The sequence below is a fragment of the Cervus canadensis genome, chromosome 15 (genome assembly GCF_019320065.1).
Source record: "Cervus canadensis isolate Bull #8, Minnesota chromosome 15, ASM1932006v1, whole genome shotgun sequence".
NCBI lineage: Eukaryota > Metazoa > Chordata > Mammalia > Artiodactyla > Cervidae > Cervus > Cervus canadensis.
In genome coordinates, this window is record NC_057400.1 from 2,457,082 (window position 1) to 2,481,628 (window position 24,547).

The window sequence follows — 24,547 nt, forward strand, 5'->3', positions numbered from 1 at the left end:
TAAAATAATCCAAGAAATGAGTTAGCAAACAGATGTGCATTTATGAACAAGCAACTAAATCTATAAAAATCACATTACAATCATTTTCCACAACTTCGTCACCTGCTTTCTGTTCTCATCCATTTTGGCTGGAATCAACTGGCCCTGCTAAAGTGGTGTGTGTGAAAGGCATTTCTCTAAGTGCCTGTGAAAACTCTTGGCAATTCAAAGGTGACAATGCTTTAATTTCATGGTAATTCTACAGCTTTACAACTTAGTAGTTTTATTTAATGGCCCAATTTAGCAGGAGATTATACAGTCTGCCGCTAGTCCAGAGAGACCACTTTAAAGCTTGGGCCTTCCACACAAGCAGATCTACTTCCCAGCTTTACCTAAGAGACCAGCCTTCAAGAAGCTGTAAGTGGCCACCACGCCTTGGCTGACAGTGTGTGGTGGTTCTGTTACTAAGTCGTGTCCGACTCTTGGCGAGCTTACGGACTGTAGCCTGCCAGCTCCTCTGTCCATGGGATTTCCCAGGCAAGAACGTTGGAGTGGGTAGCCATTTCCTTCTCCAGGGGATCTTCCTGACCCAGGGATCAAATCTGCATCTCCTGCATTGGCAGATGGATTCTCTACCACTGCCGCCTGAGAAGCCCCTGACTGACAGCGTGATGTATTAAACAGGGAGACTGCCATTTTAAAAACCTCCCGTCTTCTAAGCAGCTGGATGGCCATCCTTGTTGAGTTCAAAAAGTCCCCTGGAAAACACTTACTTAGTCTACAAAACTGTCCCTCTGGAATATTAGGTTGGTGCAAAAGTAACTGTGGCTGGTGCAAATTCATTGTGATTGGTGCAAAAGTAATTGAGGTTCGAACATAACTGTGGTTGGCACAAAAGTAATAGTAATTGCAGTTGGTGCCAAAGTAATCGAGGTTTGCACAAAAGTAATTGAAGTTAAAAAGTTATTGAGGCTGCTGCAGAAGTAATTGCAGTTCGTGCAAAATAGTAATTGCAGTTGCTGCAAAAGTCAGCCATAGTTATTTTTACACCAACCACAACTACTTTTGAATCTCAGGTACTTTTGCACCAACCTAACAGAAGCAAAACACAGGCATTATTCCAACTGATTAAACTGCTAGTGAGCCACGGTGCATATGTCACTCACGAGTGAGTCCCAACCGGGCAACAATAACTGGACAATCAGGAGACACACTGCAGCATCCTCCCTGGGTTTTGGTGAGCCTGCTACCCACAGACAAGGGACACAGTTCCAAGGGAAGCAGGGAGAAGATAAAGGGAAAAACCTCAGTTTCTTAGGTGTCAGTCACTCTCCAGCATTGTTTAAACGTTAACTCATTTAACTTGACTACATCTCAATCATAAGAAGACATCATCAAACCCTCCATTTACAGAGAGAGAGACTGAGGTACAGACAAGAAGACTTGTTTGTGGACCCAAGGGAAATAACTATAATACATAACAAACATGATGATTTGGAGGATGAAATATGTACCAGAAATTGTTCTAAGAGTTTCAATTAATGCATACGAATTCAGGTATCCTCACAACCATGCCCTTAAAAACATACGATCCATGAATTAAAAGCTTGCGATTTGCACAGGCAGGATAAAGGGGTGAGAAGGTATGGGCAGACCTGTTTTTAAAGCATCACTCTTGCTGTTGTATGAATTATGAATCAGAGTGGAAAAGGTGTTTTTGTTTCTTTTTTACCACAAGGACTTGAGATGACATATTCTGTGGAATTCAGGGACTGTATCTGAATCTTTTTATATCTTCAGTGCCTTGTCAGTGCCTGGACAGAGGAAACAACCAATGCATATGGATTCAAATAGAAGATGATTGCCTTCCAAGCTTTCCAGTCCTTTGATAAGAAGTATGGCAAAGTGGGCAGAGCCAAAGATTTAAATCATATGGTTCCAGTTGGAATTCTCTTTCTATAAGTCACTGGCCTCATTAGCACATTCGTAAAGAAAAGACTATTTCAAAGTAATGCATCGTGAGCTAGCCTCATGCCCAGCAGACATTTAGCACAGTTTTACACGGCCTGCAATCAAGTCACAGTATTTGGGCAACGGTACTTCTGCCATGACGGCAGAAACCGGACAACTTGAGCCCAGTCCAGCTTCTACAAACTGTAGAAGAGTTTGGCAGATGAAGGAAGCTAATACTTCCTTTCTGGTGTGTGTGTGCGTGTGTGTAAACTGGAGTGTTTGGGGTAGAAATCAGCCAATGGGAGATACCAAGACAGATTACAAATGCATATGGCACCAGCAACTGAATTCTACTTCTCTTTGGTGTAAAATATAGCTTCAAAAAATTAACAATGTACTAAGAAGTTTGGGGGAAACAAATGTGCCATATGTGAGTGGTCCCATTGTATGCCATGAGTAACTCATTTCTTCTATACTGACAGACTCTTGTGCACTCCATACGTAAGACTGTCACCTCAGTGACATTGCTCTAACTTTGGAAAGCAAGGCCAACAACTATTAGACTGAACTGAATGGACGTTTTTTTTTTTTCTTTCTGTGGATGATGATCTATTACCTGCAATCCCACTGAACAATTGTGTGCAGGAATATTAGAAATATTTCAATTGCAGCTTCCCTACCTACTCCATCATGCATGCTTTGATGAGTTTTAATGAAAACAGAGCCTGTTGCCAAAGGAGTGAGAAGCAGAGCACCATAACAGCAAGTGATAAGACATAGAAATTGCAAATGAATTAGGAGCTATTTGAGAAGGAAAACAAGTTTTGCTTTCAAGATTTGACCAAACCTTCCTTGCAAATTTCTCTTTAGGGCCTGATGGTCTCTGTACAGGTCTAGCCACGTGAAACAGGTTTTGTATCCATCAAGACAGGAAATAAATGTGTTTTTGTTAGTGGTTCTAGACAAACAACTTTGCATATCAATATGCAATTATACTGCACAGAGGAAAAACAGTGTGTGGCTAGGAAACATCTTTTAACATGTTGACAAGGTGTCTTGTTAACAATTCAAAATGGCAAAATGTAAACAGTAGAGTGAGTTGAAATGTCAAGCTCTAGCAAAAATCTTGTCAGAACGCCTCTTCCTTCTAATTCTGCTTTATTGATACTGGAAGTTTCCCCTCAAACATGCTCCCTCCAGGCTGCTAAAGTCTCTGGAATCTGTGGCAATACAGAAGGAATAAAAACATAGTTACCTTTTACCACTCAGTTGGAGGCTTCCCGTGTGGCTCAGTTAGTAAAGAATCGGCCTGCAGTGTGGGAGACCTGGGTTCCATCCCTGGGTTGGGAAGATCCCCTGAAGAAGGGAAAGGCTACCCACTCCAGCATTCTGGCCTGGAGAATTCCATGGATAGTCCATGGGGCCGCAAAGAATCGGACACGGCTGATTCTTTCATTTTCACCACTCACATGGCCACATAGGTTCTAGCTATACTACTAGGAGAGCAGTAAGAGTGAAAGAGGTCATGGTTAATATTACATCATGATATCTGTCTGCTCTGTTTCAAGACCATCTACATTTTGGGACAAGGAACTTGCCATATATAACATATTCCTCAGGTTAATTTCAAAAGGCAGACAATTTTATCATCTTCATGTCCCTGATAAGAAAACCAAGATCCAGAAATGTTGAATGACTTGTCCAAAGTCACACAGCTAGAACATGCCAGCGCTAAGATAGGTACACCAACGTGACTCCAAAACCTGTGTTCCTTCCACTAGTGACACTTATGTTGGGAGAAGAACAGGCTTTGGGGAGACAGGAGAGCAATGATGGATCTTGGAACAATGAGGAGCAGCAGGACACTTTTCACTCTTGGGCTTGTAGGAAAGGTTACAAATAGCAGGAGTGACTCAAGCTCAGTTCAGAAGACAGTAAGCCCCCTACATACAAACCTTCAAGTTTCAGACTTTCAAAGATGCGAAAGTGTGTTCCATCAGCATCAGGTGTGAGTTAAACTGCAGCTTGCCCTGTCTCCTATTGCTGACGATCCTTCCTGGCACCTCCTCCGTCAGTAACTCTTCTTGCCTGCTCACTCCATGCCAGGCCCTGTATATGAGCTGTTGCACTTTACTACTGTACTTTTCAAGGTACTGTACTGTGGATTAAAAATGTTTTCTTAATTTTTGTGTTTGTTTTTTATTTAATATTTGTGTGAAAGCATTATAAATCTATTATGGTACAGTACTGTATAGCTGATTGTATGAGTTGGGTGCCTTGACTAACTTGTTGGACTTATGCACATATTGAACTTACAAACACACTCTATTGGAACAGAACTCATTTGTATGTAGGGGACTAGACATGAAGGCAATATCTGTGGTTTCAAGCTGTCATTGATGGAATGGGCCACAGCCCTAGTCTAAGATAAATTATGGGAAGTGGAAAAAAAAAGGAGAAAGGCAGAAATTAATGTTTAATGCAGCTGTGATTTCTCAGAGTTCCATGTACCCCGGGCTCAACAGAGTCTGTGTAACAGTAAATCCAGGAATTCCTGACACTCTGTTTCTCATATTCCATCTAGGACCATGGAACACAAAAGTAAAGAGTGGTTATAACACAGTGTGATCAGTAGAAATATTCAGAAAATGAGAACAAAGCAGAGAAGGGACACCCAACCTCTGGGTACCAAGTGCATGAGTCAAGGTTCTCCAGAGAACAGAACCAACAGGAGATATATATATACATATATATATATATATACACACACATACATACATATGTATGTATACTTATACTTAGCATGCATGCATATACTTATATATATATATATATACACACACACACATATATACATATGTATATATATATATATACATATACTTAGCATGCATGCATGGATATATATACATACATCCATGCATGCATGCTAAGTCGCTTCAGTCATGTCCAAGTCTGTGTGACCCTATGGACAGCAGTCCACCAGGCTCCTCTGTCCACAGGATTCTCCAGGCAAGAATACTAGAGTGGGTTGCCATTTCCTTCTCATATATTTATATATACTTTTTTTCCCCAGTGCCTAATGTTCCCAAGATATGGAGGATAGACCAGTAGGCTGGAAATCTAGTAAACTATAGCAGTTCAAGCCCAAAGATAGTCTGATAGGTGACTTTCTTCTTGCTTGGAGGAGGTCAGTCTTTGTTCTGTTGAGCCTTCAGCTGATTGGATAAGGCCATCTGGCTTTTTGGAGGGCAATACGCTTTATTCAAAGGCCACTGATTTAAATATTAGTCTTACTTAAAAATCCTATTCACAGAAGTATTCATGATAATGTCTGATATCACCTGCACATCATGACTCAACCAATCTGAAGTTACACTCACCGCATTTTTGTGTATCAACAGCACACACTTCCTGCACAGGTACTTTGGAGGTTCACTCATTCCAGCTTCTTACTGTGCCCTGATTTTTCTCCATTCCTGTCTTGCTCTTTGCATTGATTCCAGTGCCCAGCACTTCCTCACTTTCTGATGGCATCTAACTCATTCTGTGAGTCTATTTTATTCATTTTCATTAAGCAATATAATCCCAAGTCGAAATAGACTCCTTGTTGTCTCAAATGCATTCCTCCCTACTGGCCCAACTAGGCTGTTGTAGCCAAGGATGAAAACGAACTTCACATCATTGTCTGAAACTGTCCACATTCAGGCTAAAAGACTTAGATAGAGGCATCAGATAGATGCACAGGTCTAGGTGGCCCTTTGAATAAAACATCACATGTTAGTGTATGTCACTGTTTCTCTTAGTGGTTCACTTGTCCTTAATTATTCATCATTTGAGTGGCTTATTAACTTTGAGAGTCAGCTAGCTCTCTTAAGTCTCTCTTTTATGAATGTTCCTTGAATCCATCCTAATCTCACTTTCTTTGAAGCTACAAATGAAGGTTCTTTCTGCTTCAGATGGGAACCTAATGAACAAATTCATACTTCATGTATTTGCAAGGTTTGTGGATTTCACTCACTGGTCCTACTTCACAACCAACTTTCATCCTTAATGAATGCAAGTAACTTTTCCCCCTAGGTTTCTTTGGACAATTCTTTAACCAGGATATTTTCCATTTGCTCCACTGGATGTACTCTCCACCTTTCTACAGCATTCTCTGTGCCCAGGAAAGCTGACTAAAAGCCTTATCCCAATAAGTACAGAAAGTTGTCTACAAACAAATGAGTTCCATTCTGAGAGTGAGTTCATAAGCCCAATTTGTTCATATGTCCAACAAAGTTGGCCTAGGTACCCAACTAACACAATCAGCTATATAATACTATACTGTAATATTGTATAAGAATAAGCAACATCTACCATCATTTTCAGATCTTTTAGATGTTCAAGCTGGATTTAAAAAAGGCAGAGGAACCAGAGATTAAATTGCTAACATCCATTGGCTCATAGAAAAATCAAGAGAATTCCAAAAAAATATCTACCTCTGCTTCTTTGACTATGCTAAAGACTTTGACTGTGTGGATCACAACAAACTGTGGAAAATTCTTAAAGAGATGGGAATACCATGCAAATCAATAAAGTGATACAACACATTAACAAATTGAAAGATAAAATGATATAATTATCTCAATAGATGCAGAGAAAGCCTTTGACAAAATTCAACATCCATTTATGATAAAAACACTCCAGAAAGCAGGCACAGAAGTAACATGTGAAAAGTGAAAGTGAAAGTCACTAAGTTGTGTCTGACTCTTTGCGACCCTATAGTACATGGAATTCTTCAGGCCAGAATACTGGAATGGGTAGCCTTTCCCTTCTCCAGGGGATCTTCCCAACCAAAGGATCAAACCCAAGTCTCCCACATTGAAGGCAGATTCTTTACCAGCTGAGCCACAAGGGAAGCCCATACCTCAACATAATAAAAGCCATATATGATAAAACCATAGCAAACATTATCCTCAATAGTGAAAAATTGAAAGCATTTCCCTTAAAGTCAGGAACAAGACAAGGGTGCCCACTCTCACCACTACTATTCAAATTAGTTTTAGAAGTTTTAGCCACAGCAATCAGAGAAGAAAAACAAATAAAAGAAATCCAGATTGGAAAAAAAAAGAAGTAAAACTCTCACCGTTTGCAGATGACATGATCCTCTACATAGAAAACCCTAAAGAGACCACCAGAAAATTACTAGAGGTAATCAATAAATATAGTAAAGTTGCAGGATATAAAATTAATACACAAAAATCCCTTGCATTCCTATACACTAACAATGAGAAAACAGAAAGAGAAATTAAGGAAACAATTCCATTCACCATTGTGACGAAAAGAATAAAACACTTAGGAATAAATCTACCTAAAGAAACAAAAGACGTATATATAGAAAACTATAAAACACTGGTGAAAGAAATCAAAGATGACACAAATAGATGGAGAAATATACCTTGTTCATGGATTGAAAGAATCAATATAGTGAACATAAGTATACCAAACAAAGCAATCTATAGATTCAATGCCCTCCCTATCAAGCTACCAATGCTATTTTTCACAGAACTAGAACAAATAATTTCATAATTTGTATGGAAATACAAAAAAAACCTCAAATAGCTAAAGCAATCTTAAGAAGAATGGAACTGGAGGAATCAACCTGCCTGACTTCAGTCTCTACTACAAAGCTACTCTCATCAAGACAGAATGGTACTGGCACAAAGACAGAATTATAGATCAATAGAACAAAATAGAAATCCCAGAGATAAATCCAGGCACCTATGGACATCTTATCTTTGACAAAGGAGGCAAGAATATACTATAGAGAAAAAAACAATCTCTTTAAAAAGTGGTGCTGAGAAAACTGGCCAACCACCTGTAAAAGAATGGAACTAGAACACTTTCTATCACCATACACAAAAGTAAACTCAAAATGGATTAAAGATCTAAATGTAAGACCAGAAACTATAAAACTCTTAGAGGAAAATACAGGCAAAATACTCTCTGACATAAATCACAGCAGGATCCTCTATGACCCACCTCCCAGAATAATGGAAATAAAAGCAAAAATAAACAAATGGGACCTAATTAAAATGAAAAGCTTCTGCACAACAAAGGAAACTATAAGCAAAGTGAAAAGACAGCCTTCAGAATGGAAGAAAATAATAGCAAACCAAGCAACTGACAAAGAATTAATCTCAAAAATATGCAAGCGGCTCATGCAGCTCAATTCCAGAAAAATAAATGACCCAATCAAAAAATGGGCCAAAGAACTAAACAGACATTTCTCCAAAGAAGACATGCAGATGGCTAACAAACACATGAAAAGATCCTCAACATCACTCATTATCAGAGAAATGCAAACCAAAACCACCATGAGGTACCATCTCATGCCAGCCAGAATGGCTGCTATCCAAAAGTCTACAAGCAATAAATGCTGGAGAGGATGTGGAGAAAAGGGAACCCTCTTACACTGTTGGTGGGAATGCAAACTAGTACAGCCACTATGGAGAACGGTGTGGAGATTCCTTAAAAAACCTGGAAATAGAACTGCCATATGACCCAGCAATCCCACTCCTGGGCATACACACCGAGGAAACCAGATCTGAAAGAGACAGGTGTACCCCAATATTCATCACAGCACTGTTTATAATAGCCAGGACATGGAAGCAACCTAGATGCCCATCAGCAGATGAATGGATAAGAAATCCATGGTACATATACACAATGGAATATTACTCAGCCATTAAAAAGAATACATTTGAATCAGTTCTAATGAGGTGGATGAAACTGGAGCCTATTATACAGAGTGAAGTAAGTCAGAAAGAAAAACACCAATATGGTATATTAATGCATATATATGGAATTTAGAATGATGTTAATGATGACCCTATATGCAAGACAGCAAAAGAGACATGGATATAAAGAACAGACTTTTGGACTCTGGGAGAAAGAAGGCAAGGGTGGGATCATTTGAGAGAATAGCACTGAAACATGTATATCACCATATGTGAAATAGATCACCAGTCCAAGTTCGATGCATGAAACAGGGCACTCAAAGCCGGAGCACTGGGACAACCCTGAGGGGTGGGATGGGGGGCGGAGGTGGGAGGTGGGACACATGTACAGCCACTACTACAGTATTGAAAATTAATTAGCTTCCAATTAAAATACATTAATTAAAAAGAAAGAGAGATGGGAATACCAGACTACCTTACTTGCCTCCTAAGAAATCTGTATGCAGGTCAAGAAGCAACAGTTAGAACCGGACATGGAACAATTGACTGGTTCCAAATTGGGAAAGGAGTATGCCAAGGCTGTATATTGTCACCCTGATTATTTCACTTATATGCAGAGTACATCATGAGAAATGCTGGGCTGGAGGAAGCACAAGCTGGAATCAAGATGGCCAGGAGAAATATCAATAACCTCAGATATGCAGATGACACCACCCTTATGGCAGAAAGTGAAAAAGAACTAAAGAGCCTTTTGATGAAAGTAAAAGAGGAGAGTGAAAAAGTTGGCTTAAAACTCAACATTCAAATAATGAAGATCATGGCATCTGGTCCCATCTATTTACGGCAAACAGATGGGGAAACAATAGAAATAGTGACAGACTTTATTTTCTTGGGCTCCAAAATTACTGCAGATGGTGACTGCAATCATGAAATTAAAAGACACTTGCTCCTTGGAAGAAAAACTATGACCAACCTAGACAGAATATTAAAAAGCAGAGACTTTTTTTGCCAACAAAGGTCCATCTAGTCAAAGCTATGGTTTCTCCAGTAGTCATGTATGGATGTGAGAGTTGGACTATAAAGAAATCTGAGTGCTGGAGAATTGATGCTTTTTTTTTTTTTTTTTGAATTGATGCTTTGGAACTGTGGTGTTGCATAAGACTGTTGAGAGTCCCTCGGATTGCAAAGAGATCAAACTAATCAATCCTAAAAGAAATCAGTCCTACATATTCATTAGAAGGACTGATGCTGAAGCTCCAATACTTTGGCCAGCTAATTCCAAGAGCTGACTCATTGGAAAAGATCCTGATACTGGGAAAGATTGAAGGCAGGAGGAGAAGGGGATGACAGAGGATGAGATATTTGGATGGCACCACCAACTCAATGGACATGAGTTTCAGCAAGCTCTGGGAGTTGGTGATGGACAGAGAAGCCTGATTTGCTGCAAATGTGACTCTTTGGAGTCACAAAGAGTCAGTCATGAATGAGTGAACTGACTGCCTGACCCTATTTTCACCTCACTCCACTCTCTTTTCCATCATTATCACCGAGCACTTAGCAGTTCCAGCTACATTGCCGCTGCTTTTATGCTTGCTTCTGGACATCTGGGCTTGAAGTAAAGATAGTGAACTACCGTACTCTATACAGTACAGTACAAAGTACACAAAAGTGCGACCCCTTGTGGAGGACGCGTGGCAATGCATGCCGGACACCTGGACTAAGTTACATGATGGCCGTGAAAAAGCAGGTTCACATCTCTGAAAGTCTGCAACTTGAACGTTCGCATGCAGAGAACTCACGGTACTCCTGCCTACTAAAATCTAGCAGAATTTGCTACATGAAGACCGAGGACAGAGACTGAAAGGGGCAAGGACAGCCTGAAGTTGCTTCCCAAGCTCCTTGCAGGCTATTCCCACGCTGAAGGTCATAGCTATCTTAAGGCACAGATTCTTCACATCCTGACCTTCTTTCTGCTCTGGCCACACTCCCCCTCACCTGAATGGACCCAACAGTGGGAACAGTTCCTTTGTTAAAAGGTCTGTAGTATAGTATATTTCCCTAATTTCTTCTTCTACATTCACCCCTTTGTAAGCAGTCCCTAAAGTAAGCAATCCATTTTCTAGATCTAGTCCTCCAGAGTAGGAAACAGTGCCAAAAACCATTTATAACCTGAATACTGGCTTGTTGTTGGCTCTCAGAAAGCTGTTCAAATATGGATGTCCCTTAAAGAAACTAAAAATAAAGCTACCATATGACCCTACAATCCCACTTCTGGGCATATGTCTGGAAAAAAAAACATGATCCAAAAGGATACATACACTCCATTGTCCATTGCAACACTGTTTATAATAACCGAGACATGGAAGCAAACTAAATGTCCCTTGACAGAGGAATGGATAGAGAAAACATAGTACATATACACAATGGAACATTCTTCAGCTACCAGAAAGAATGAATTAGTGTCATTTGCAACAACACAGTGAGTGAAAGATGTAAAACAGGAAAGCAAAAATATCCTGACATCACTTACATGTGGAATCTAAAAAGACATACTATAAATTAACTTATTTGCAAAACAGAGATGGACTCACAGTCTTAGAGAATGAACTCGTGGTTGCCGGGGGGAAGGATGAGGGTAGAGACAGTTAGGGCGTTTGAAATGGACAGGTACGCTCTACTGTATTTTAAATGGATGACTCCTGGGTAGCACAGGGAACGCTGCCCAACGTTATGTGGCAGCCGGGATGGGGGGAGTGTTTGGGGAGGAATGGATACATGTGTGTGTGTGGCTGTGTCCCTGCGCGGTCCATCTGAAACTATTACATTGTTGTTAATCAGCTATACTCCAATGCAGAATAAAAAGTTAAAAGTAAGAAAATTGTTCTTCTTTCCTTTGGGGACAGGTAAATAGTCTGGCATGCTCAAGAATTATCTGTGATAAAAAACTGAGTTTGGGATTAGCATATACACACCACTGTACATAAAATAGATAGCAAGGTCCTGCTGTATATTCTGTAATAACCTGTATGGGAAAAGAGTCTGAAAAAGGATGGGTATATGTATATATATGCATAACTTACTGAAACTAACACAACACTATAAATCAACCATGCTCCAATAAAAAATAAAAATTAAGTTGAAGAAAAATCCTTCTTTTCCCTAAAATTAAGACAGCAGATTTCCTTGCTGACAAACTAGTTCAGATGATGGATTTTCAAAAACTTCTGCTTTGTTCCTATTCAAGTGAGTTTGATCTTTTAATTTTTTATTCATTCAGTTTCATGCATTTTCCAAATGTTCTAAACTAGAAATTCATCTTGGTGAGCTTGGGCCCAACAAATATGCAGGATCAAGGTCCCCTGGAACCTTGTTCTGACATTCATTTGCTCTTCATGGAAATGCCATCCTTTGTGTCTGTTTTTGGTCAGTTCCTACTCTCCATCCAGGTCTTAGAGACATTACCTCTCTGCCTGAGAGCTCTTCCAGGAGAGGCTGGGCTAGATGCCCCTGCTGCATGCTCTCAGAACACAGCGTGCAGGGACACCCTTGACAAGACGTTTTCATTACCACTGTGTCTTTTACATGATTAGCCTGTAAAGGAGACTGAAATGATTCTGTTATGTGCTGAATTGTGTCCCCAAAAATGAGCTCTTGAATACCTAATCTTCTGTACCTGTGAATATGCAAGGCTTTAATGAGAAATAGATTCTTCACAAGGGTAATCAAATTAAGATAATATCATACTCCATTAGGTTGGACCCTAATCCAACATGACCGGTGTCCCAATAAGAAGAGAAGAAACAGATACACAGATGAATAAAAGGAAATGGTCACATGTGATGTGGTGGTCACATGGAACCAGGGAGACAGTCTTCAAGAGGCAGAGACAGGGGCTGCTGCTAGGAGCCCAGAAGTGCCCATGGGTCAGGCAAACTGCCAGATGCTGAGAAGAGGCCATGAAGGACTGAGTCTCCCCCAAAGGTATGAGAGAGGATGGGCCCTGCCAGCACCTAGGTTTTGCTCTTCTACCCGTGAGAACTGTGAGACAACATACTCCTGCGGTTGGTGAAGTCCTGTCACAGCAGCACAGACGCGGAGGCAGACACATTGTGAATCCTTGGCAGTCTGCACATGCACTGCCTGGAATGTACAAATTTAAGTCGAGCTAAAGTGAATGGTACATCATTTAGAGTTAAGTTAAAAGCAGGGCAAACGTGTATTCCTGAAAAAACATACTCTCTTTCTCATCAATAACTTCAGTCAGTCCTCCATCTAAACACTGGGCCTTCCATCTCTCCCACCCACTAGTCCTGTGGTGAAAAGTGAAAGTGAAAGTGAGTCCTGTCTGACTCTTTTCGACCACATGGACTATTACTAGGCTTCTACATCCATGGGATTTTCCAGGCAAGAGAACTAGAGTGGGTTGCCATTTCCTTCTCCAGGGGATCTTCCCAACCCAGGGATTGAACCCGGATCTCCTGCATTGTAGGCAGACGCTTTACCCTCTGAGCCACCAGGGAAGCCCAGTCCTGTGGTGAAGGGACTTAGAATGTAGCCGTGGGTATGGTACCCTGTCAAAATCTGTAGATGCCTACATTCAGTCCATCCTATAGATCAGCCTAATCACACCCTTAGTTTCTCCTATGAGTTACCCTACCATCCCAGGCAGAGATCACACTGCCTCCCACCAAAAGGGGTACTTGGGGACCTCATCTCCCCAAGATTACTTTGTGGTAGGTGAGATGCTGTTAAGTCACTTCAGTCGGGCCTGACTCTTTGCAAACCTGTGGACCATAGCCCACCAGGCTCCTCTGTCCATTGAATTCTCCAAGCAAGAATACTGGAGTAGGTTGCTATGCCCTCCTCCAGGGGGTCTTCCCAACCGAGGGATCGAACCTGCATCTCTTAAGCCTCTGGCATTGCAGGTTCTTTACCACTACAGACATAAGTTTCCCAGGAGGGGTAAAGTGCCACCTCATCTGTAGAAATGGGTAGCATACACTGTAAAGAGGCACATTGTAGCTGGGATTCAGATTTATGGTTTTCCATAAATAAAACCTGTTCATCACCCTCAAGACATCCATTTACAAGTGTCTGCAGACTTACGAGAAACTTTTCTTTTTCCCTTTCTTTTGAACCTCAAATGATCTCTCTGAGCCACCAGGGAACTCCCCACCCACCCACCCAGTGATCTCTCAGGGAGTTCTAAATGAGGAAGACCTATGGGACCACTTGGCTCCAGATCCTTATTTTAGAAACGCACAGTCAGGCCAAAGCACTCAGCCAACCGGCACAAGGAAGAGAAGAGAGAGAACCCAGGCTCCCTGCATCCCAGCATTGTTTATACTCTCTGTGTTATGACCTCAGGAATGCCTCTGAAAAGTGTGGAAACTAGTAGCTTTGTGCTTTTAAAAACCTCAGTGAACACGTATCCCCCACCCTGTTCACACTGGACATGTACACCCATGGCTGATTCATGTCAACGTATGGCAAAAACCACTACAATATTGTAAAGTAATTAGCCTCCAATTAAAATAAATAAATTAATTAAAAAAAAAAACAGAGTGAAACACAGCACGTCTTCTCTGACCGGATATCCCCACCTTCCCTCCTTCCCTCCCGTGTGCCTCCCTCTCCTCCTTGAAGCACTTTGTCACACTTATCCTGTGTCATAAGTCACTCTCATTTAAGAACACTTAACATTCACAAACAATAAAAATGTATTTGATTACTATTATATTATGCATTAAAAATTTTTGTCAGTTAAATATGAGAATTATATAATTCAGCCTACACAGAAGTTGACTTTTATTTCTACAAGTATTTTTAGGAAAACAAAAGCCAAACCAAACACCTATATATTTGCAATTGATGTGACCAAAAAGCATATTTCAAAGAATTCTTCAATCATGCACAAAACAGCCTATCAATTTTGGGACATAACATAACTCAGAGGCCTTGATGCCTTTAGCATCACATCAGCAAAACAGCAAACTTTAAGTAAACATTCATCTTTAGCCACTCCTGAACAAATATCAAACATAAATCCCAAGAGAAATCTTTCCAAAAAGGGGTACAGCATTTCATGTAAATGAGACATATGAATCAGTCATACATGGTGTGTTATTATATTTATATTATTTTGGGGAGTTAAATTTGTCAAGCTATATACTTTAATAAAAATAGGATTAGTCCGTGCTTGTCTATTAAATTCATAATATAAAATATATATCTAAAAACATAAACATTCATAGAAAAACACATATATACATTTATAGTAAAAAAAGTCCCAAGGAAAATCTAATAATAAAATATCAATAGCAATCTCTGGATTGTGGTTTATACATGGCCTTATATTTCTTCACACTTGTTTCCCTTAAATTTTCTGTAATTAGCATTGATTACTTTTATTACAAAAATAAAAACTGGGTTTCAAGCAAAACAAAAGCAATACAAAATACCCCATTAATGTCTCAGTGATATAGATCATTGCTGCACCAGAGGGTTTTGCTTGCTTCCTGAGTCTTGACTATTAGTTTCAGGATTTATTTTCTAGCAGGTCATGAAATTCTCACATGCTCTTTCCTTCTATGTAGTATATATAGAGTTAAAAGTATCTACCCCAGATTTTTGTTGTAAAGAATTAAAAGACATGATATCTGAAAACTCTCAGTTCAGTTCCCAAAGATGACAGGAGCTGAGAAATTGATGCCATGACCAAAAATCCTATTATCATATGTCACACCCATCACTCAGCAGACACTGATCTCTTTTGCCTCATTCTGTAACCAAATCACTTCCTCCATTTTTTCAAACTGTGGACTGGGGACAAATTATATCAGAATCACTTGAAAAGCTCAGTAAAATGCATTTACTGAATTTAGAATTTCTGACTCTGGCAAGTCTATTTTTAACATTATTCCCCAGAGATTCATATGTTAATTAAATTTGGGAAATAACCAAGATCTACTGAGAAGTCTACTTCTTGACCAGGTTGTTGAACATTACAGGCTGGCATAACCATGAAAAGAAAACAGTAACACAGTTTCTAATTATGTTATAGGGCCATTGAGAAGCAGCTAGCATACATTTTGGAGAAATGAAGTATTATGGAAATGGAATGAAATGACACACAATTCCATGTAACTAGCATTTTCTGCAGAAAAAGTGTGGCCCTTTGTATTCAGATGGGCAAATTATTGCTAAATGCCCTTCATCACTGTTTTGGCAATGGTTTGTTTACATTTCTACCTGTAATATTGCATGCTATTTTTCCTGATTTTACTGCCTCGTGAATGACAATGACTACGTCTTATTTCTCTGAATATCCTGGGTCCCCAGGATAGTGTTTGGCTATGGAAAAAGCACCACAGATGTGATGTGGTTACCCAGCTGCAGTAGAGCCCGGGGCCTAAGGACCCAAAGACTCCTGCTTTTCTGCTTCATCCCACGATTCTGCCGGCCTCTTCAAAGGCCAGTGCTCAGAACAAACAAACCAAGAATGCGCATGTGCTGACAACAATATTCACAACAGAGAACTCGCATTGCTATATTTTTAAATAACTATTACATCAGGTTGTGCTGTGGAATTGGTTTTTTTTTTAAGAATAAATTAGTAATCACACGCTGTTTCCATACAGTAATTGGCTCTCAATATGTCCTTAGACACGTTTAGGAAGAAGTTACAAGATGTTATGAGATTGCCAAGGAAAATAGAGTTATCCCAGGTTTTGATTAGGCATCTGCAGGATAACTGGTCAGTTGCACTAATATAGATGATTTTGTTTAATCCCCCCAACTCTGAGAAGCAGAAACTGCTCTTTCCTCTTCACTGATGCAGAAAGGAAGCTCAGAGAGAACCTGAGTCATGCAGTCCTCAGGGAAAGACCTGAATCCAGCTTCCCCACTTCCTGAATCAGGGCTTTCCATTGATTTCGTTTTTTGCCTTTTTTGTTTGTTGGCTTATTTTCCTTTTCTTTTTGTTTTTGACTTTGAAGAGAGAAATGACCTTGGTCAGCTCTGCAAAATATACTTGATAATTAATCCTTGGTTCAGTGGAACCTTGTCAAGACCCTTGTCACATTCTCCTCTCTCATGAAAATAAAATAGCTGGTAATTCCTATGATTTACCTAAAAATACAGCCTCCCCTCTGAAGTTGGTCTTTATTTTTTTTATTTCATTTATACAAGTGTTCCCGTGCGGTGGGTTTTCCTTTCCTGTGTGCCGTCGCGCAGCGGCATGACGCGTGCGGGGGAATCTCACACCCTTACCTGTGATGTTGCAGAACACCCGGAAAGGCCCCAGGGGCCCGCTGCCGTCGGAGTCAATGTAGAAGAAGCCCGCGGTGTTGCCTCGGTGCCTGTACACCTCGCAGGACTGCTCATAGAGGGCTGGGGAGACACAAAGGCGGCAGAGAGGAGACGGTGCTGGGCTCTGCGTGTCCCTTTGGAGGACCAGCAACTCTTACTTATTGTACTGACTTCCAATTGCGGTCTCTTTCCCTTCTCCTCTAATCTTATTTCCCTCCGAGCCTTCACAAACCAGGACCCCCATGTTTGATGGAACTGTCTCCTGCATTCATCCTAATACCCATTCTTCTCAACAGCCCCTGGGTTACAGTCTCTAAAAGGTCTCCCCTTTCCTCTTATACAGCCCTTCCCCATGCTGATGGCTTTGTCCTTCACCTACTCTCACACAGCTATGAAGCTAGGACATCATACACTATTCTGCCTCCTGCAGTGGTTACAGAATCTAAGTGGTGACTGAGTGCAGTTTACAGCTGTGTTTCATCATCAAGCAGGCTGTCACACTCACAATGGGAGACAAAAAATTAAAAATGTACAAACAATAGATGCTAGAGAGGTTGTGGATAAAAAGGAGTCCCATGACACTGTTGATGGGAATGTAAAAGGCTTCCCTGGTGGCTGAGGTGGTAAAGAATCAGGCTGCAATGCAGAAGACTCAGGTTCTATCCCCGGGATGGGAAGATGCCCTGGAGAAGGGAACGGCTGCCCACCCCAGTATTCTTGCCTGGAGAATCCTATGGACAGAGGAGCCTGGTAGGTTATAGTCCACAGGGCCACAAAGAGTCAGATACAACTGAGGAACTAAGCTTTGACTTTCGTGAGGGAGAACAGAATGGAGGTTCCTTAGAAAACTAAAAATAAGTTATAAAAATAGAGCTACCATAAGATGCAGAAATCCCACTAAAAAAGTAAAATGCCATTATCTTATCTCTGTACACCCAGAGCTCAGAACAATAGCTATCACCCTAGGTGCCTGCAGGGAAAGAGGAAATCAGCCAAGATGGCACGGTCAGGCTCTCTCGCCCCATGGCTTCTCGCTCTTGCCCCACATTTTGTAAAGAATGATTACGTGAAAGCTGAGATCACTTGCAGCACTTCACATGCGCATCAGGAGGTGCTCACTTGGTCACGGGTGGCCGTGCATGGTACACGTGTATGAGCTTCACCAGGAAAGCCCTGGCTGCTGCCACATCGAGGCTACGCTGGAGTGACGGCATGGTTATGTTATATGAAGCTAAGCTATGGTTCCGTTATGGCTACATTATGGTTAGGTTACGGCTGCTGCTACAGGCGCTGTGTCAGCCAGGAGAGAGGCTGTGTTATGACTGCCATGCCAGCCAGGAGAGAATAAACGTGTCCACAGTTCCTACGGCTCCCGGAGTCTCCTTCCAGCCTCTTCACTCACACCTTGCCTATCCTGGATTCAGCAAACAGTGCTAACAGTGTGAACAGCAAGACGAGCGGCATCACAAACAGGAACATCAAAAATACAGTGCCCAATAAAGTTTAACTCAGTTTGACTTAAGAAGCATTTACTGAGTCCTTCATATATGTCAACATGGCGGTAGCCACTGAGTTACAGACCAAGGATAAGGCAAAGTGTCTGTGCCTTGGGGGGTTACAACCTGATTACAGCCACAAAGACCCTTACGTGCTCAGAGAGAGGCAGATACAGCTGTCCTGAGATGGGACACTTCGAGCAATCTGCAGGTAAAAGAAATTTACAAATCTCATCACACCAGCATGAATGAAGCTGGTGGGGTGGAAAGCAGGCATCTCCTGTCTCATGCATGAGAAAACGGAATGTCATCGGATGCTTGACACAAAATAACATAACTCAGGGCAGTAGGTACACATCCAATTATGTCATCCTCCATGCTTAAAGCACTTCAGTGGCTCCTAACAACTTTAAAGGTAGAGCAACAACTCCTCACCTTAGACAACGTGCCCCTGTGACTAATGCCCCGTCCCAGGAACACGAAGCTGCAGTTTGTCACGATCAAGTGTGAGGGCTGCCTCAAATAATTCATTACCAATAAAGTTCTAAAGCTTCAGAGGCTTTGACTGTGTATAAATTAGAGTGATTTCAAGGTGATCCTTGTTCTCATGTAATTCTCCCTTGCAGTCATGTACTGCTTCCAAAGCTAGGGGCCGATGGGAAGATGAAAGCTTGCACCCTACATAGTAAGCATGACATATAGCTTATTTCTGTTGGCTTAAACTGATAACACACCAGGGTGTGCGTCACACATATGAAAATATGCACAATAACCTCTAAAATAACTCACCTAGTCAGCACTTCTTGAAATCCATACCCTCCCCACGAGTATAGGCTGGAACTACAGATTTGCTTCTAACCAAATATGATGTCATTTTCAAGACCAGATTGTAAAAAGACAAGTAGTTTCCATCTTGGGTGCTTCTGGAGTACAAGCTTTCAGAGATGCCAACTGGTAGGTCCTGAAGAAGCCCTCTGAAGGGACCCACAGGATGAGTCTGGGAGCTTCTGAGGCGTGCTGTGTGTGTGAGAGCCAAAGGTCTCCAGAGTTAGACGCCGGTGGTGACAAACAGCCCATTAAGACTGAACCAGAACTACGCAGCCAAGCAGCTCAAGGACCCAGAGAAAATATGAAGTGACAATGTCCATTGCCTCCAGTTCTGCTACAATTCATTGTCCAGCAATAGATAGCTAATAAACCCTCAAAGCATTAATGGTCTCATGTGGTTATAGGTATAAAATGAGTCTGTGTCATATAATTGTAGTAAGGATTCAGAGATAATGCATATATGACAGATAGCATAGTACATGGCACAGGAAGACCCTGACAAATATAAACTATCATTATCATCATTATTAAGTCACTGCATGCTGTGTTTCCTCTTCTTTTCTTGGTCAGTTTTCTGCTTACTTGATTTTTTTTTCCCACTTTTTGTCATGAATCAATTAGGGCCTATCAAGAAAAACCAATAGGCCCCCCCTCCCTTCTGTGCAGAGGCTATGACATTTATTTCTTAGTTTATTCTTTGGGTATTAAATATCTTATCTCTCCTTATAATATATTTATAGGTAATCTATTTGCTTATCAATGGGAAAGATGAGAACTTATCTTTTTCATCACCTCTTTCCACATGCAAAGAATTTTCTGTTTCCCTATACTTCCAATAAAGGAGGATTGCAATTTTAGTTAGATAAATCATCACTGTTTATGGTAAAACAACAATATGCATGATATTCACAAACAGTAAGCATAATAGTGTAGTTGTTTCTTTTCCCGAACAAAATTTGCTTTTTGTTGAAATTAATAATTGTCTCATGATCTGTCATTGGGCTTATTTTTATCTACACATATATCACAAATTTAACTCCAGACTTACTAACAACTCTCCAAAATACTTTCCAAAATATTCAGGTAATAACTACTTTAAATGGATACCTTGGAGAAAGAAAAGCGGAGAGTAGACAGTCAAAAAGCTAAGCCTTTGTGAATATATCATATTTTAAAATTTGAAACTATGTATTTTAAATAACTAAAAAACAAGATTAAACATATTATTAGAAAATTTGCAATTCCTAAATATTGAAAGGAAATTAAAATAAATTAATTTATAAATTATTTCAAGTGATATTTAAATTCAGTATTTTCTTGTTTACTTTTTATGACCCAAAAAAGTCAAATACACATTAAGAGCGCAGGGAGTAAAAACAAAATAAACCTGATATCACAGTCAGTCTCAATAATAGTCAGCATTTGGTAATCTTGCCTTGTCTGTAGTACCTGTACTATCAGTTACCCCTTGCTAGATAACAAACCACTACAGAGCTGTCTTAAGACAATAATCAGTTCATGATTCTACGCTTGATAACTGAGGCTGGGGAGTACTTGGCCAAGCTTGGATGATCGTTACAGGGCTGCTCAATTATCTGAGGTTAGGGCAGAGTCAGAGGAACTTGTTGATCACAAGCTGGGGTACTCGCCCCCTAACGTCTCTCGAAAGTCAGCAGGTGCATTTCTGTGGTAAAGACTCCAAGAACAATAAGACAGCAGGTGTTTGTCAGGCCCCTGATTGAATGATGTTTGCCAATACCCCTTTGACCAAAGCAAGTCACTTAACCAACACAATCCACACAAAGGGTCCAGGACCTGAAAAGAAATGGGGCTACAGGACAGACATGCACCGCGCCACTGACCTCTTAGAGCAGATCACACTGCAGTGTGATGTGAATGTGAAAGAAACATCTCACCAACAAGGCACCAGGGTTTAGGGTTCATTTCCAACCTTAGTCACCCTGCAATTCCTAATGCAAGGTCTCCTTAAGCTTTAGTTCAGTTACTGGGAGGCCTGGTAACAAACATTTCTATTTACGGATACTGTAAATGAGTTCAAAAACATAAGGTCAAAGACATACCAGCTGGTAAGCAGTTGTTATATCATTCCTTAATTTATTAGTGGGAACACTTGACACAAGTCAATTATCAGCCATCAGTTAGTTGATTTCTCTAAACTACAAGATTGCATGGGAAAAACAAGATAAATACTCGATGTTATCCCTTTAATTCATCAGCTGCAAAAGACTGAACTGGTTCCTAGTATCCTCCAAAAATGAACAGTTAGAATATTTTTAGTTTTATTATGAACTCATGGATTTAAATATGTTTGAAGTTAAAACAATAATATAACTACTAGTAAACAGTAGAGTTTTTCTAATGGTCATGACCATAAAGAATCTGCGTGCAATTCAAGAGAGCTGGGTTCAATCCCTGGGTTGAGAAGATCCCTGGAGAAGGGAATGGCTACCCACTCCAACGTTCTTGCCTGGAGAATTCCAAGGACAGAAGAGCCTGGTGGACCACAGTCCATGGTGCTGCAAAGGGTCTGACATGACTGAGCAACTAACACTTTCACCATCAAACAGCAGGGTATAACTATCATAAAAAATTAAACATAATAAAAATCTGAAAATATATTAACTAGCCTTATCATTAGTTAATACTGCTAAGGATTCATTAAACTGTTATATATATCAAGAAAAAGCTAACAACTAATTATGCTACTGACAACAGACTAAATCTTTTAACATAAAAGATGAAATATAAAATGTAAACAATACATAAAAAATTCTGCAGTGGTAATTTGAGTTGGTAATATCACTATAAACTCACAATTTTTAACAATATATTTTCACTTTTGTGAAAATATAAGTGAAACTACTGAAACAATCTAGTGACTGTGGTCTCTAAGTACAGTTTTTCACTAAAAGCAAGAAGGGTTTTATAGAGGGTTTGTATCAGGATGAAATCAGAATGCCTTGCATTTCCTGAAAGCAAGCAAGAAAGCTATCAAAAGTTGGAGTTATGTCAAACATGGCACAGGAAACAATGTGATGAAATAATTTGAGAATCAAACAGAATAATCAGTGTTTGCATATATTTAAATATACAGGATATATCTCACTGTTTATCTATTTATCTACCATCTATCTACCTACTGATACTTATATCCATTAGTTAATCTCTGGGGGTTGCTAAAGAATAAAATCACATTCTGAAAACTGAAAAGAATATAGATCATATCCTGTCTTTCCTGTATGTACTATATTTGATGGTCATCTAATGGTACATGAAAAATGTCATTAATGAATAACCAAATCCAGAAAGTAAAAAAGCAATAATAGAATTTGAAAACCATCCTTTATAATAGCCAATGAAATAAAGAATTAGAAAATGATCATCAAAAATTGCTAAATTATTAGTTGAAAAGCCTATGGGATCTTTTCAGCAGATGGTTTGAATTAATAATGCCCAAACTCATCACTGATCAACCTCAACATCCCCACAGTGATTATTACGATACCTGTGAAAGTGAGGCAATAAGAAATACACAGGTGGAAATCCAGAAAACGGGATATGTGTATACACACAGGGGATGGACTTTGCGGAACAGCAGAAACTAACAAAACAGAACAAAGCAACAACGCTCCGGTTTAAAGACACCCACAGCACTGCCTGAGATAGCGGGAATCAAGACTGCCAGAAGCATCGGCAAGCTCCGAGAGTGACGGGTACCACTCTAAGGGCGGAAAGCAAAGAGGAGCCTCTCACTGAGGGTGAAGACGAGAGCGAAAAAGCCGGCTTAACACTCAGTATCAAAAAACCTAAGACCACGGCATCTGGTCCCATCACTCCATGGCAAATAGAAGGGCAAGAGGTAGAAGCAGTGACAGATTTCCTCTTCTTGGGCTCTAAGATCACTGCAAATTTCACGGTGACTGCAGTCATGAAATTAGATGATTGATTCTTGGCAAGAAAGCTATGACAAACCTAGACAGTGTGTTAAAGGGCAAAAACATCACTTTGCTGACAAAGGTCTCTATAGTCAAAGCTATGTATGGTCTTTCCAGTAGTCATCTACATATGTAAGATTTGGACTGTAAAGAAGGTTGAATGCCAAAGAATTGATGCTTTCAAACTGTGATGCTGGAGAAGACTCTTGAGAGTCCCTTGGAACCAGCCAGTCCTTTAAAGGAAATAAACCCTGAATTCTCATTAAAAGGACTGATGCTGAAGCTGAAGCTCCAATACTTTGGCAACCAGATGCAAAGAGCAGACTCATTGGAAAAGACCCTGATGCTGGGAAAGACTGAAGGCAGAAGGAGAAGAGGGTGACGAAGGATTAGATGGTTGGAAGGCATCACAGTTTCAATGGCCATGAACTTGGGCAAACTCTGGGAGATGGTGAGGGACAGGTAGGCTGGTGTGCTGCAGTCCATGGGGTCACAAAGAGTCAGACAGGAGACCTGGCAACTGAACAACAACCTCAGACACATTCTTGCCCAAAATCTGAAGCTAAATCTAATCAAGCCCTGAGATTTAAACACTAATTTACAGTAGAAAGAAAAGAAAGTGAAGTTACTCAGTCATGTCTGACTCTTTGCAACCCTGTGGACTGTAGCCTACCAGGCTCCTCCATCCATGGGATTTCCCAGGCAAGAATACTGGAGTGAGTTACCATTTCCTTCTCCAGGGGATCTTTTCTGACCCAGGGATCAAACCTGGGCCTCTCACATTGCAGGCAAACATTTTACACTCTGAGCCACCAGGGAATTTACAGTAAGAGACAGAGAAATTTATAGTAAGAGATAAAGATCCTATTGTATCCAAAAGGATACAAACACCTAAATCCAGAATCTAGGAAAATATGACTCATTTTCTTCAACAAATAAATGGCAAAAGAAGAACAGGGATTCAGGAGACACATCAGTCCAACACTGTCTGCAGACATTGTTAGGATCCTGATTCCAACAAAGCAAAGAAAAAAAAAATAAGAGAACCAGAAATATTAAAATTGGATTTGCTATCTTGAAGTATTTGTTTGATGTAGCAGAATGTTTATGCTTTAAATGTTTAATTGGAGGATAGCTACTTCACAACGCTGCACTGATCTCTGCTCTACAGCTGCATCAATCAGCCATGTGTGTACATATATCCCCCTCTCTTGAAACGCCCTCCCATAAGCCCGCATTCCACCCCTCACAGTCGTCACAGAGTGTAGAGCTGAGCTCCTGTGCCATACAGTGGCCTTCTACC

At 40.4% G+C, this 24,547-nt stretch overlaps 1 protein-coding gene across 2 annotated transcripts in view; it reads right to left on the minus strand.

The window, feature by feature from the left end:
• The window catches only part of CNTNAP5 (contactin associated protein family member 5), a 995,095-nt gene that overhangs the window by 307,286 nt on the left and 663,262 nt on the right, over nucleotides 1–24,547 (minus strand). For both annotated transcript variants that reach the window (XM_043488200.1, XM_043488201.1), the window contains one exon: nucleotides 16,926–17,045. In XM_043488200.1, the coding sequence (XP_043344135.1) occupies nucleotides 16,926–17,045 (120 nt within the window). The remainder of the gene's footprint in view (nucleotides 1–16,925; nucleotides 17,046–24,547) is intronic.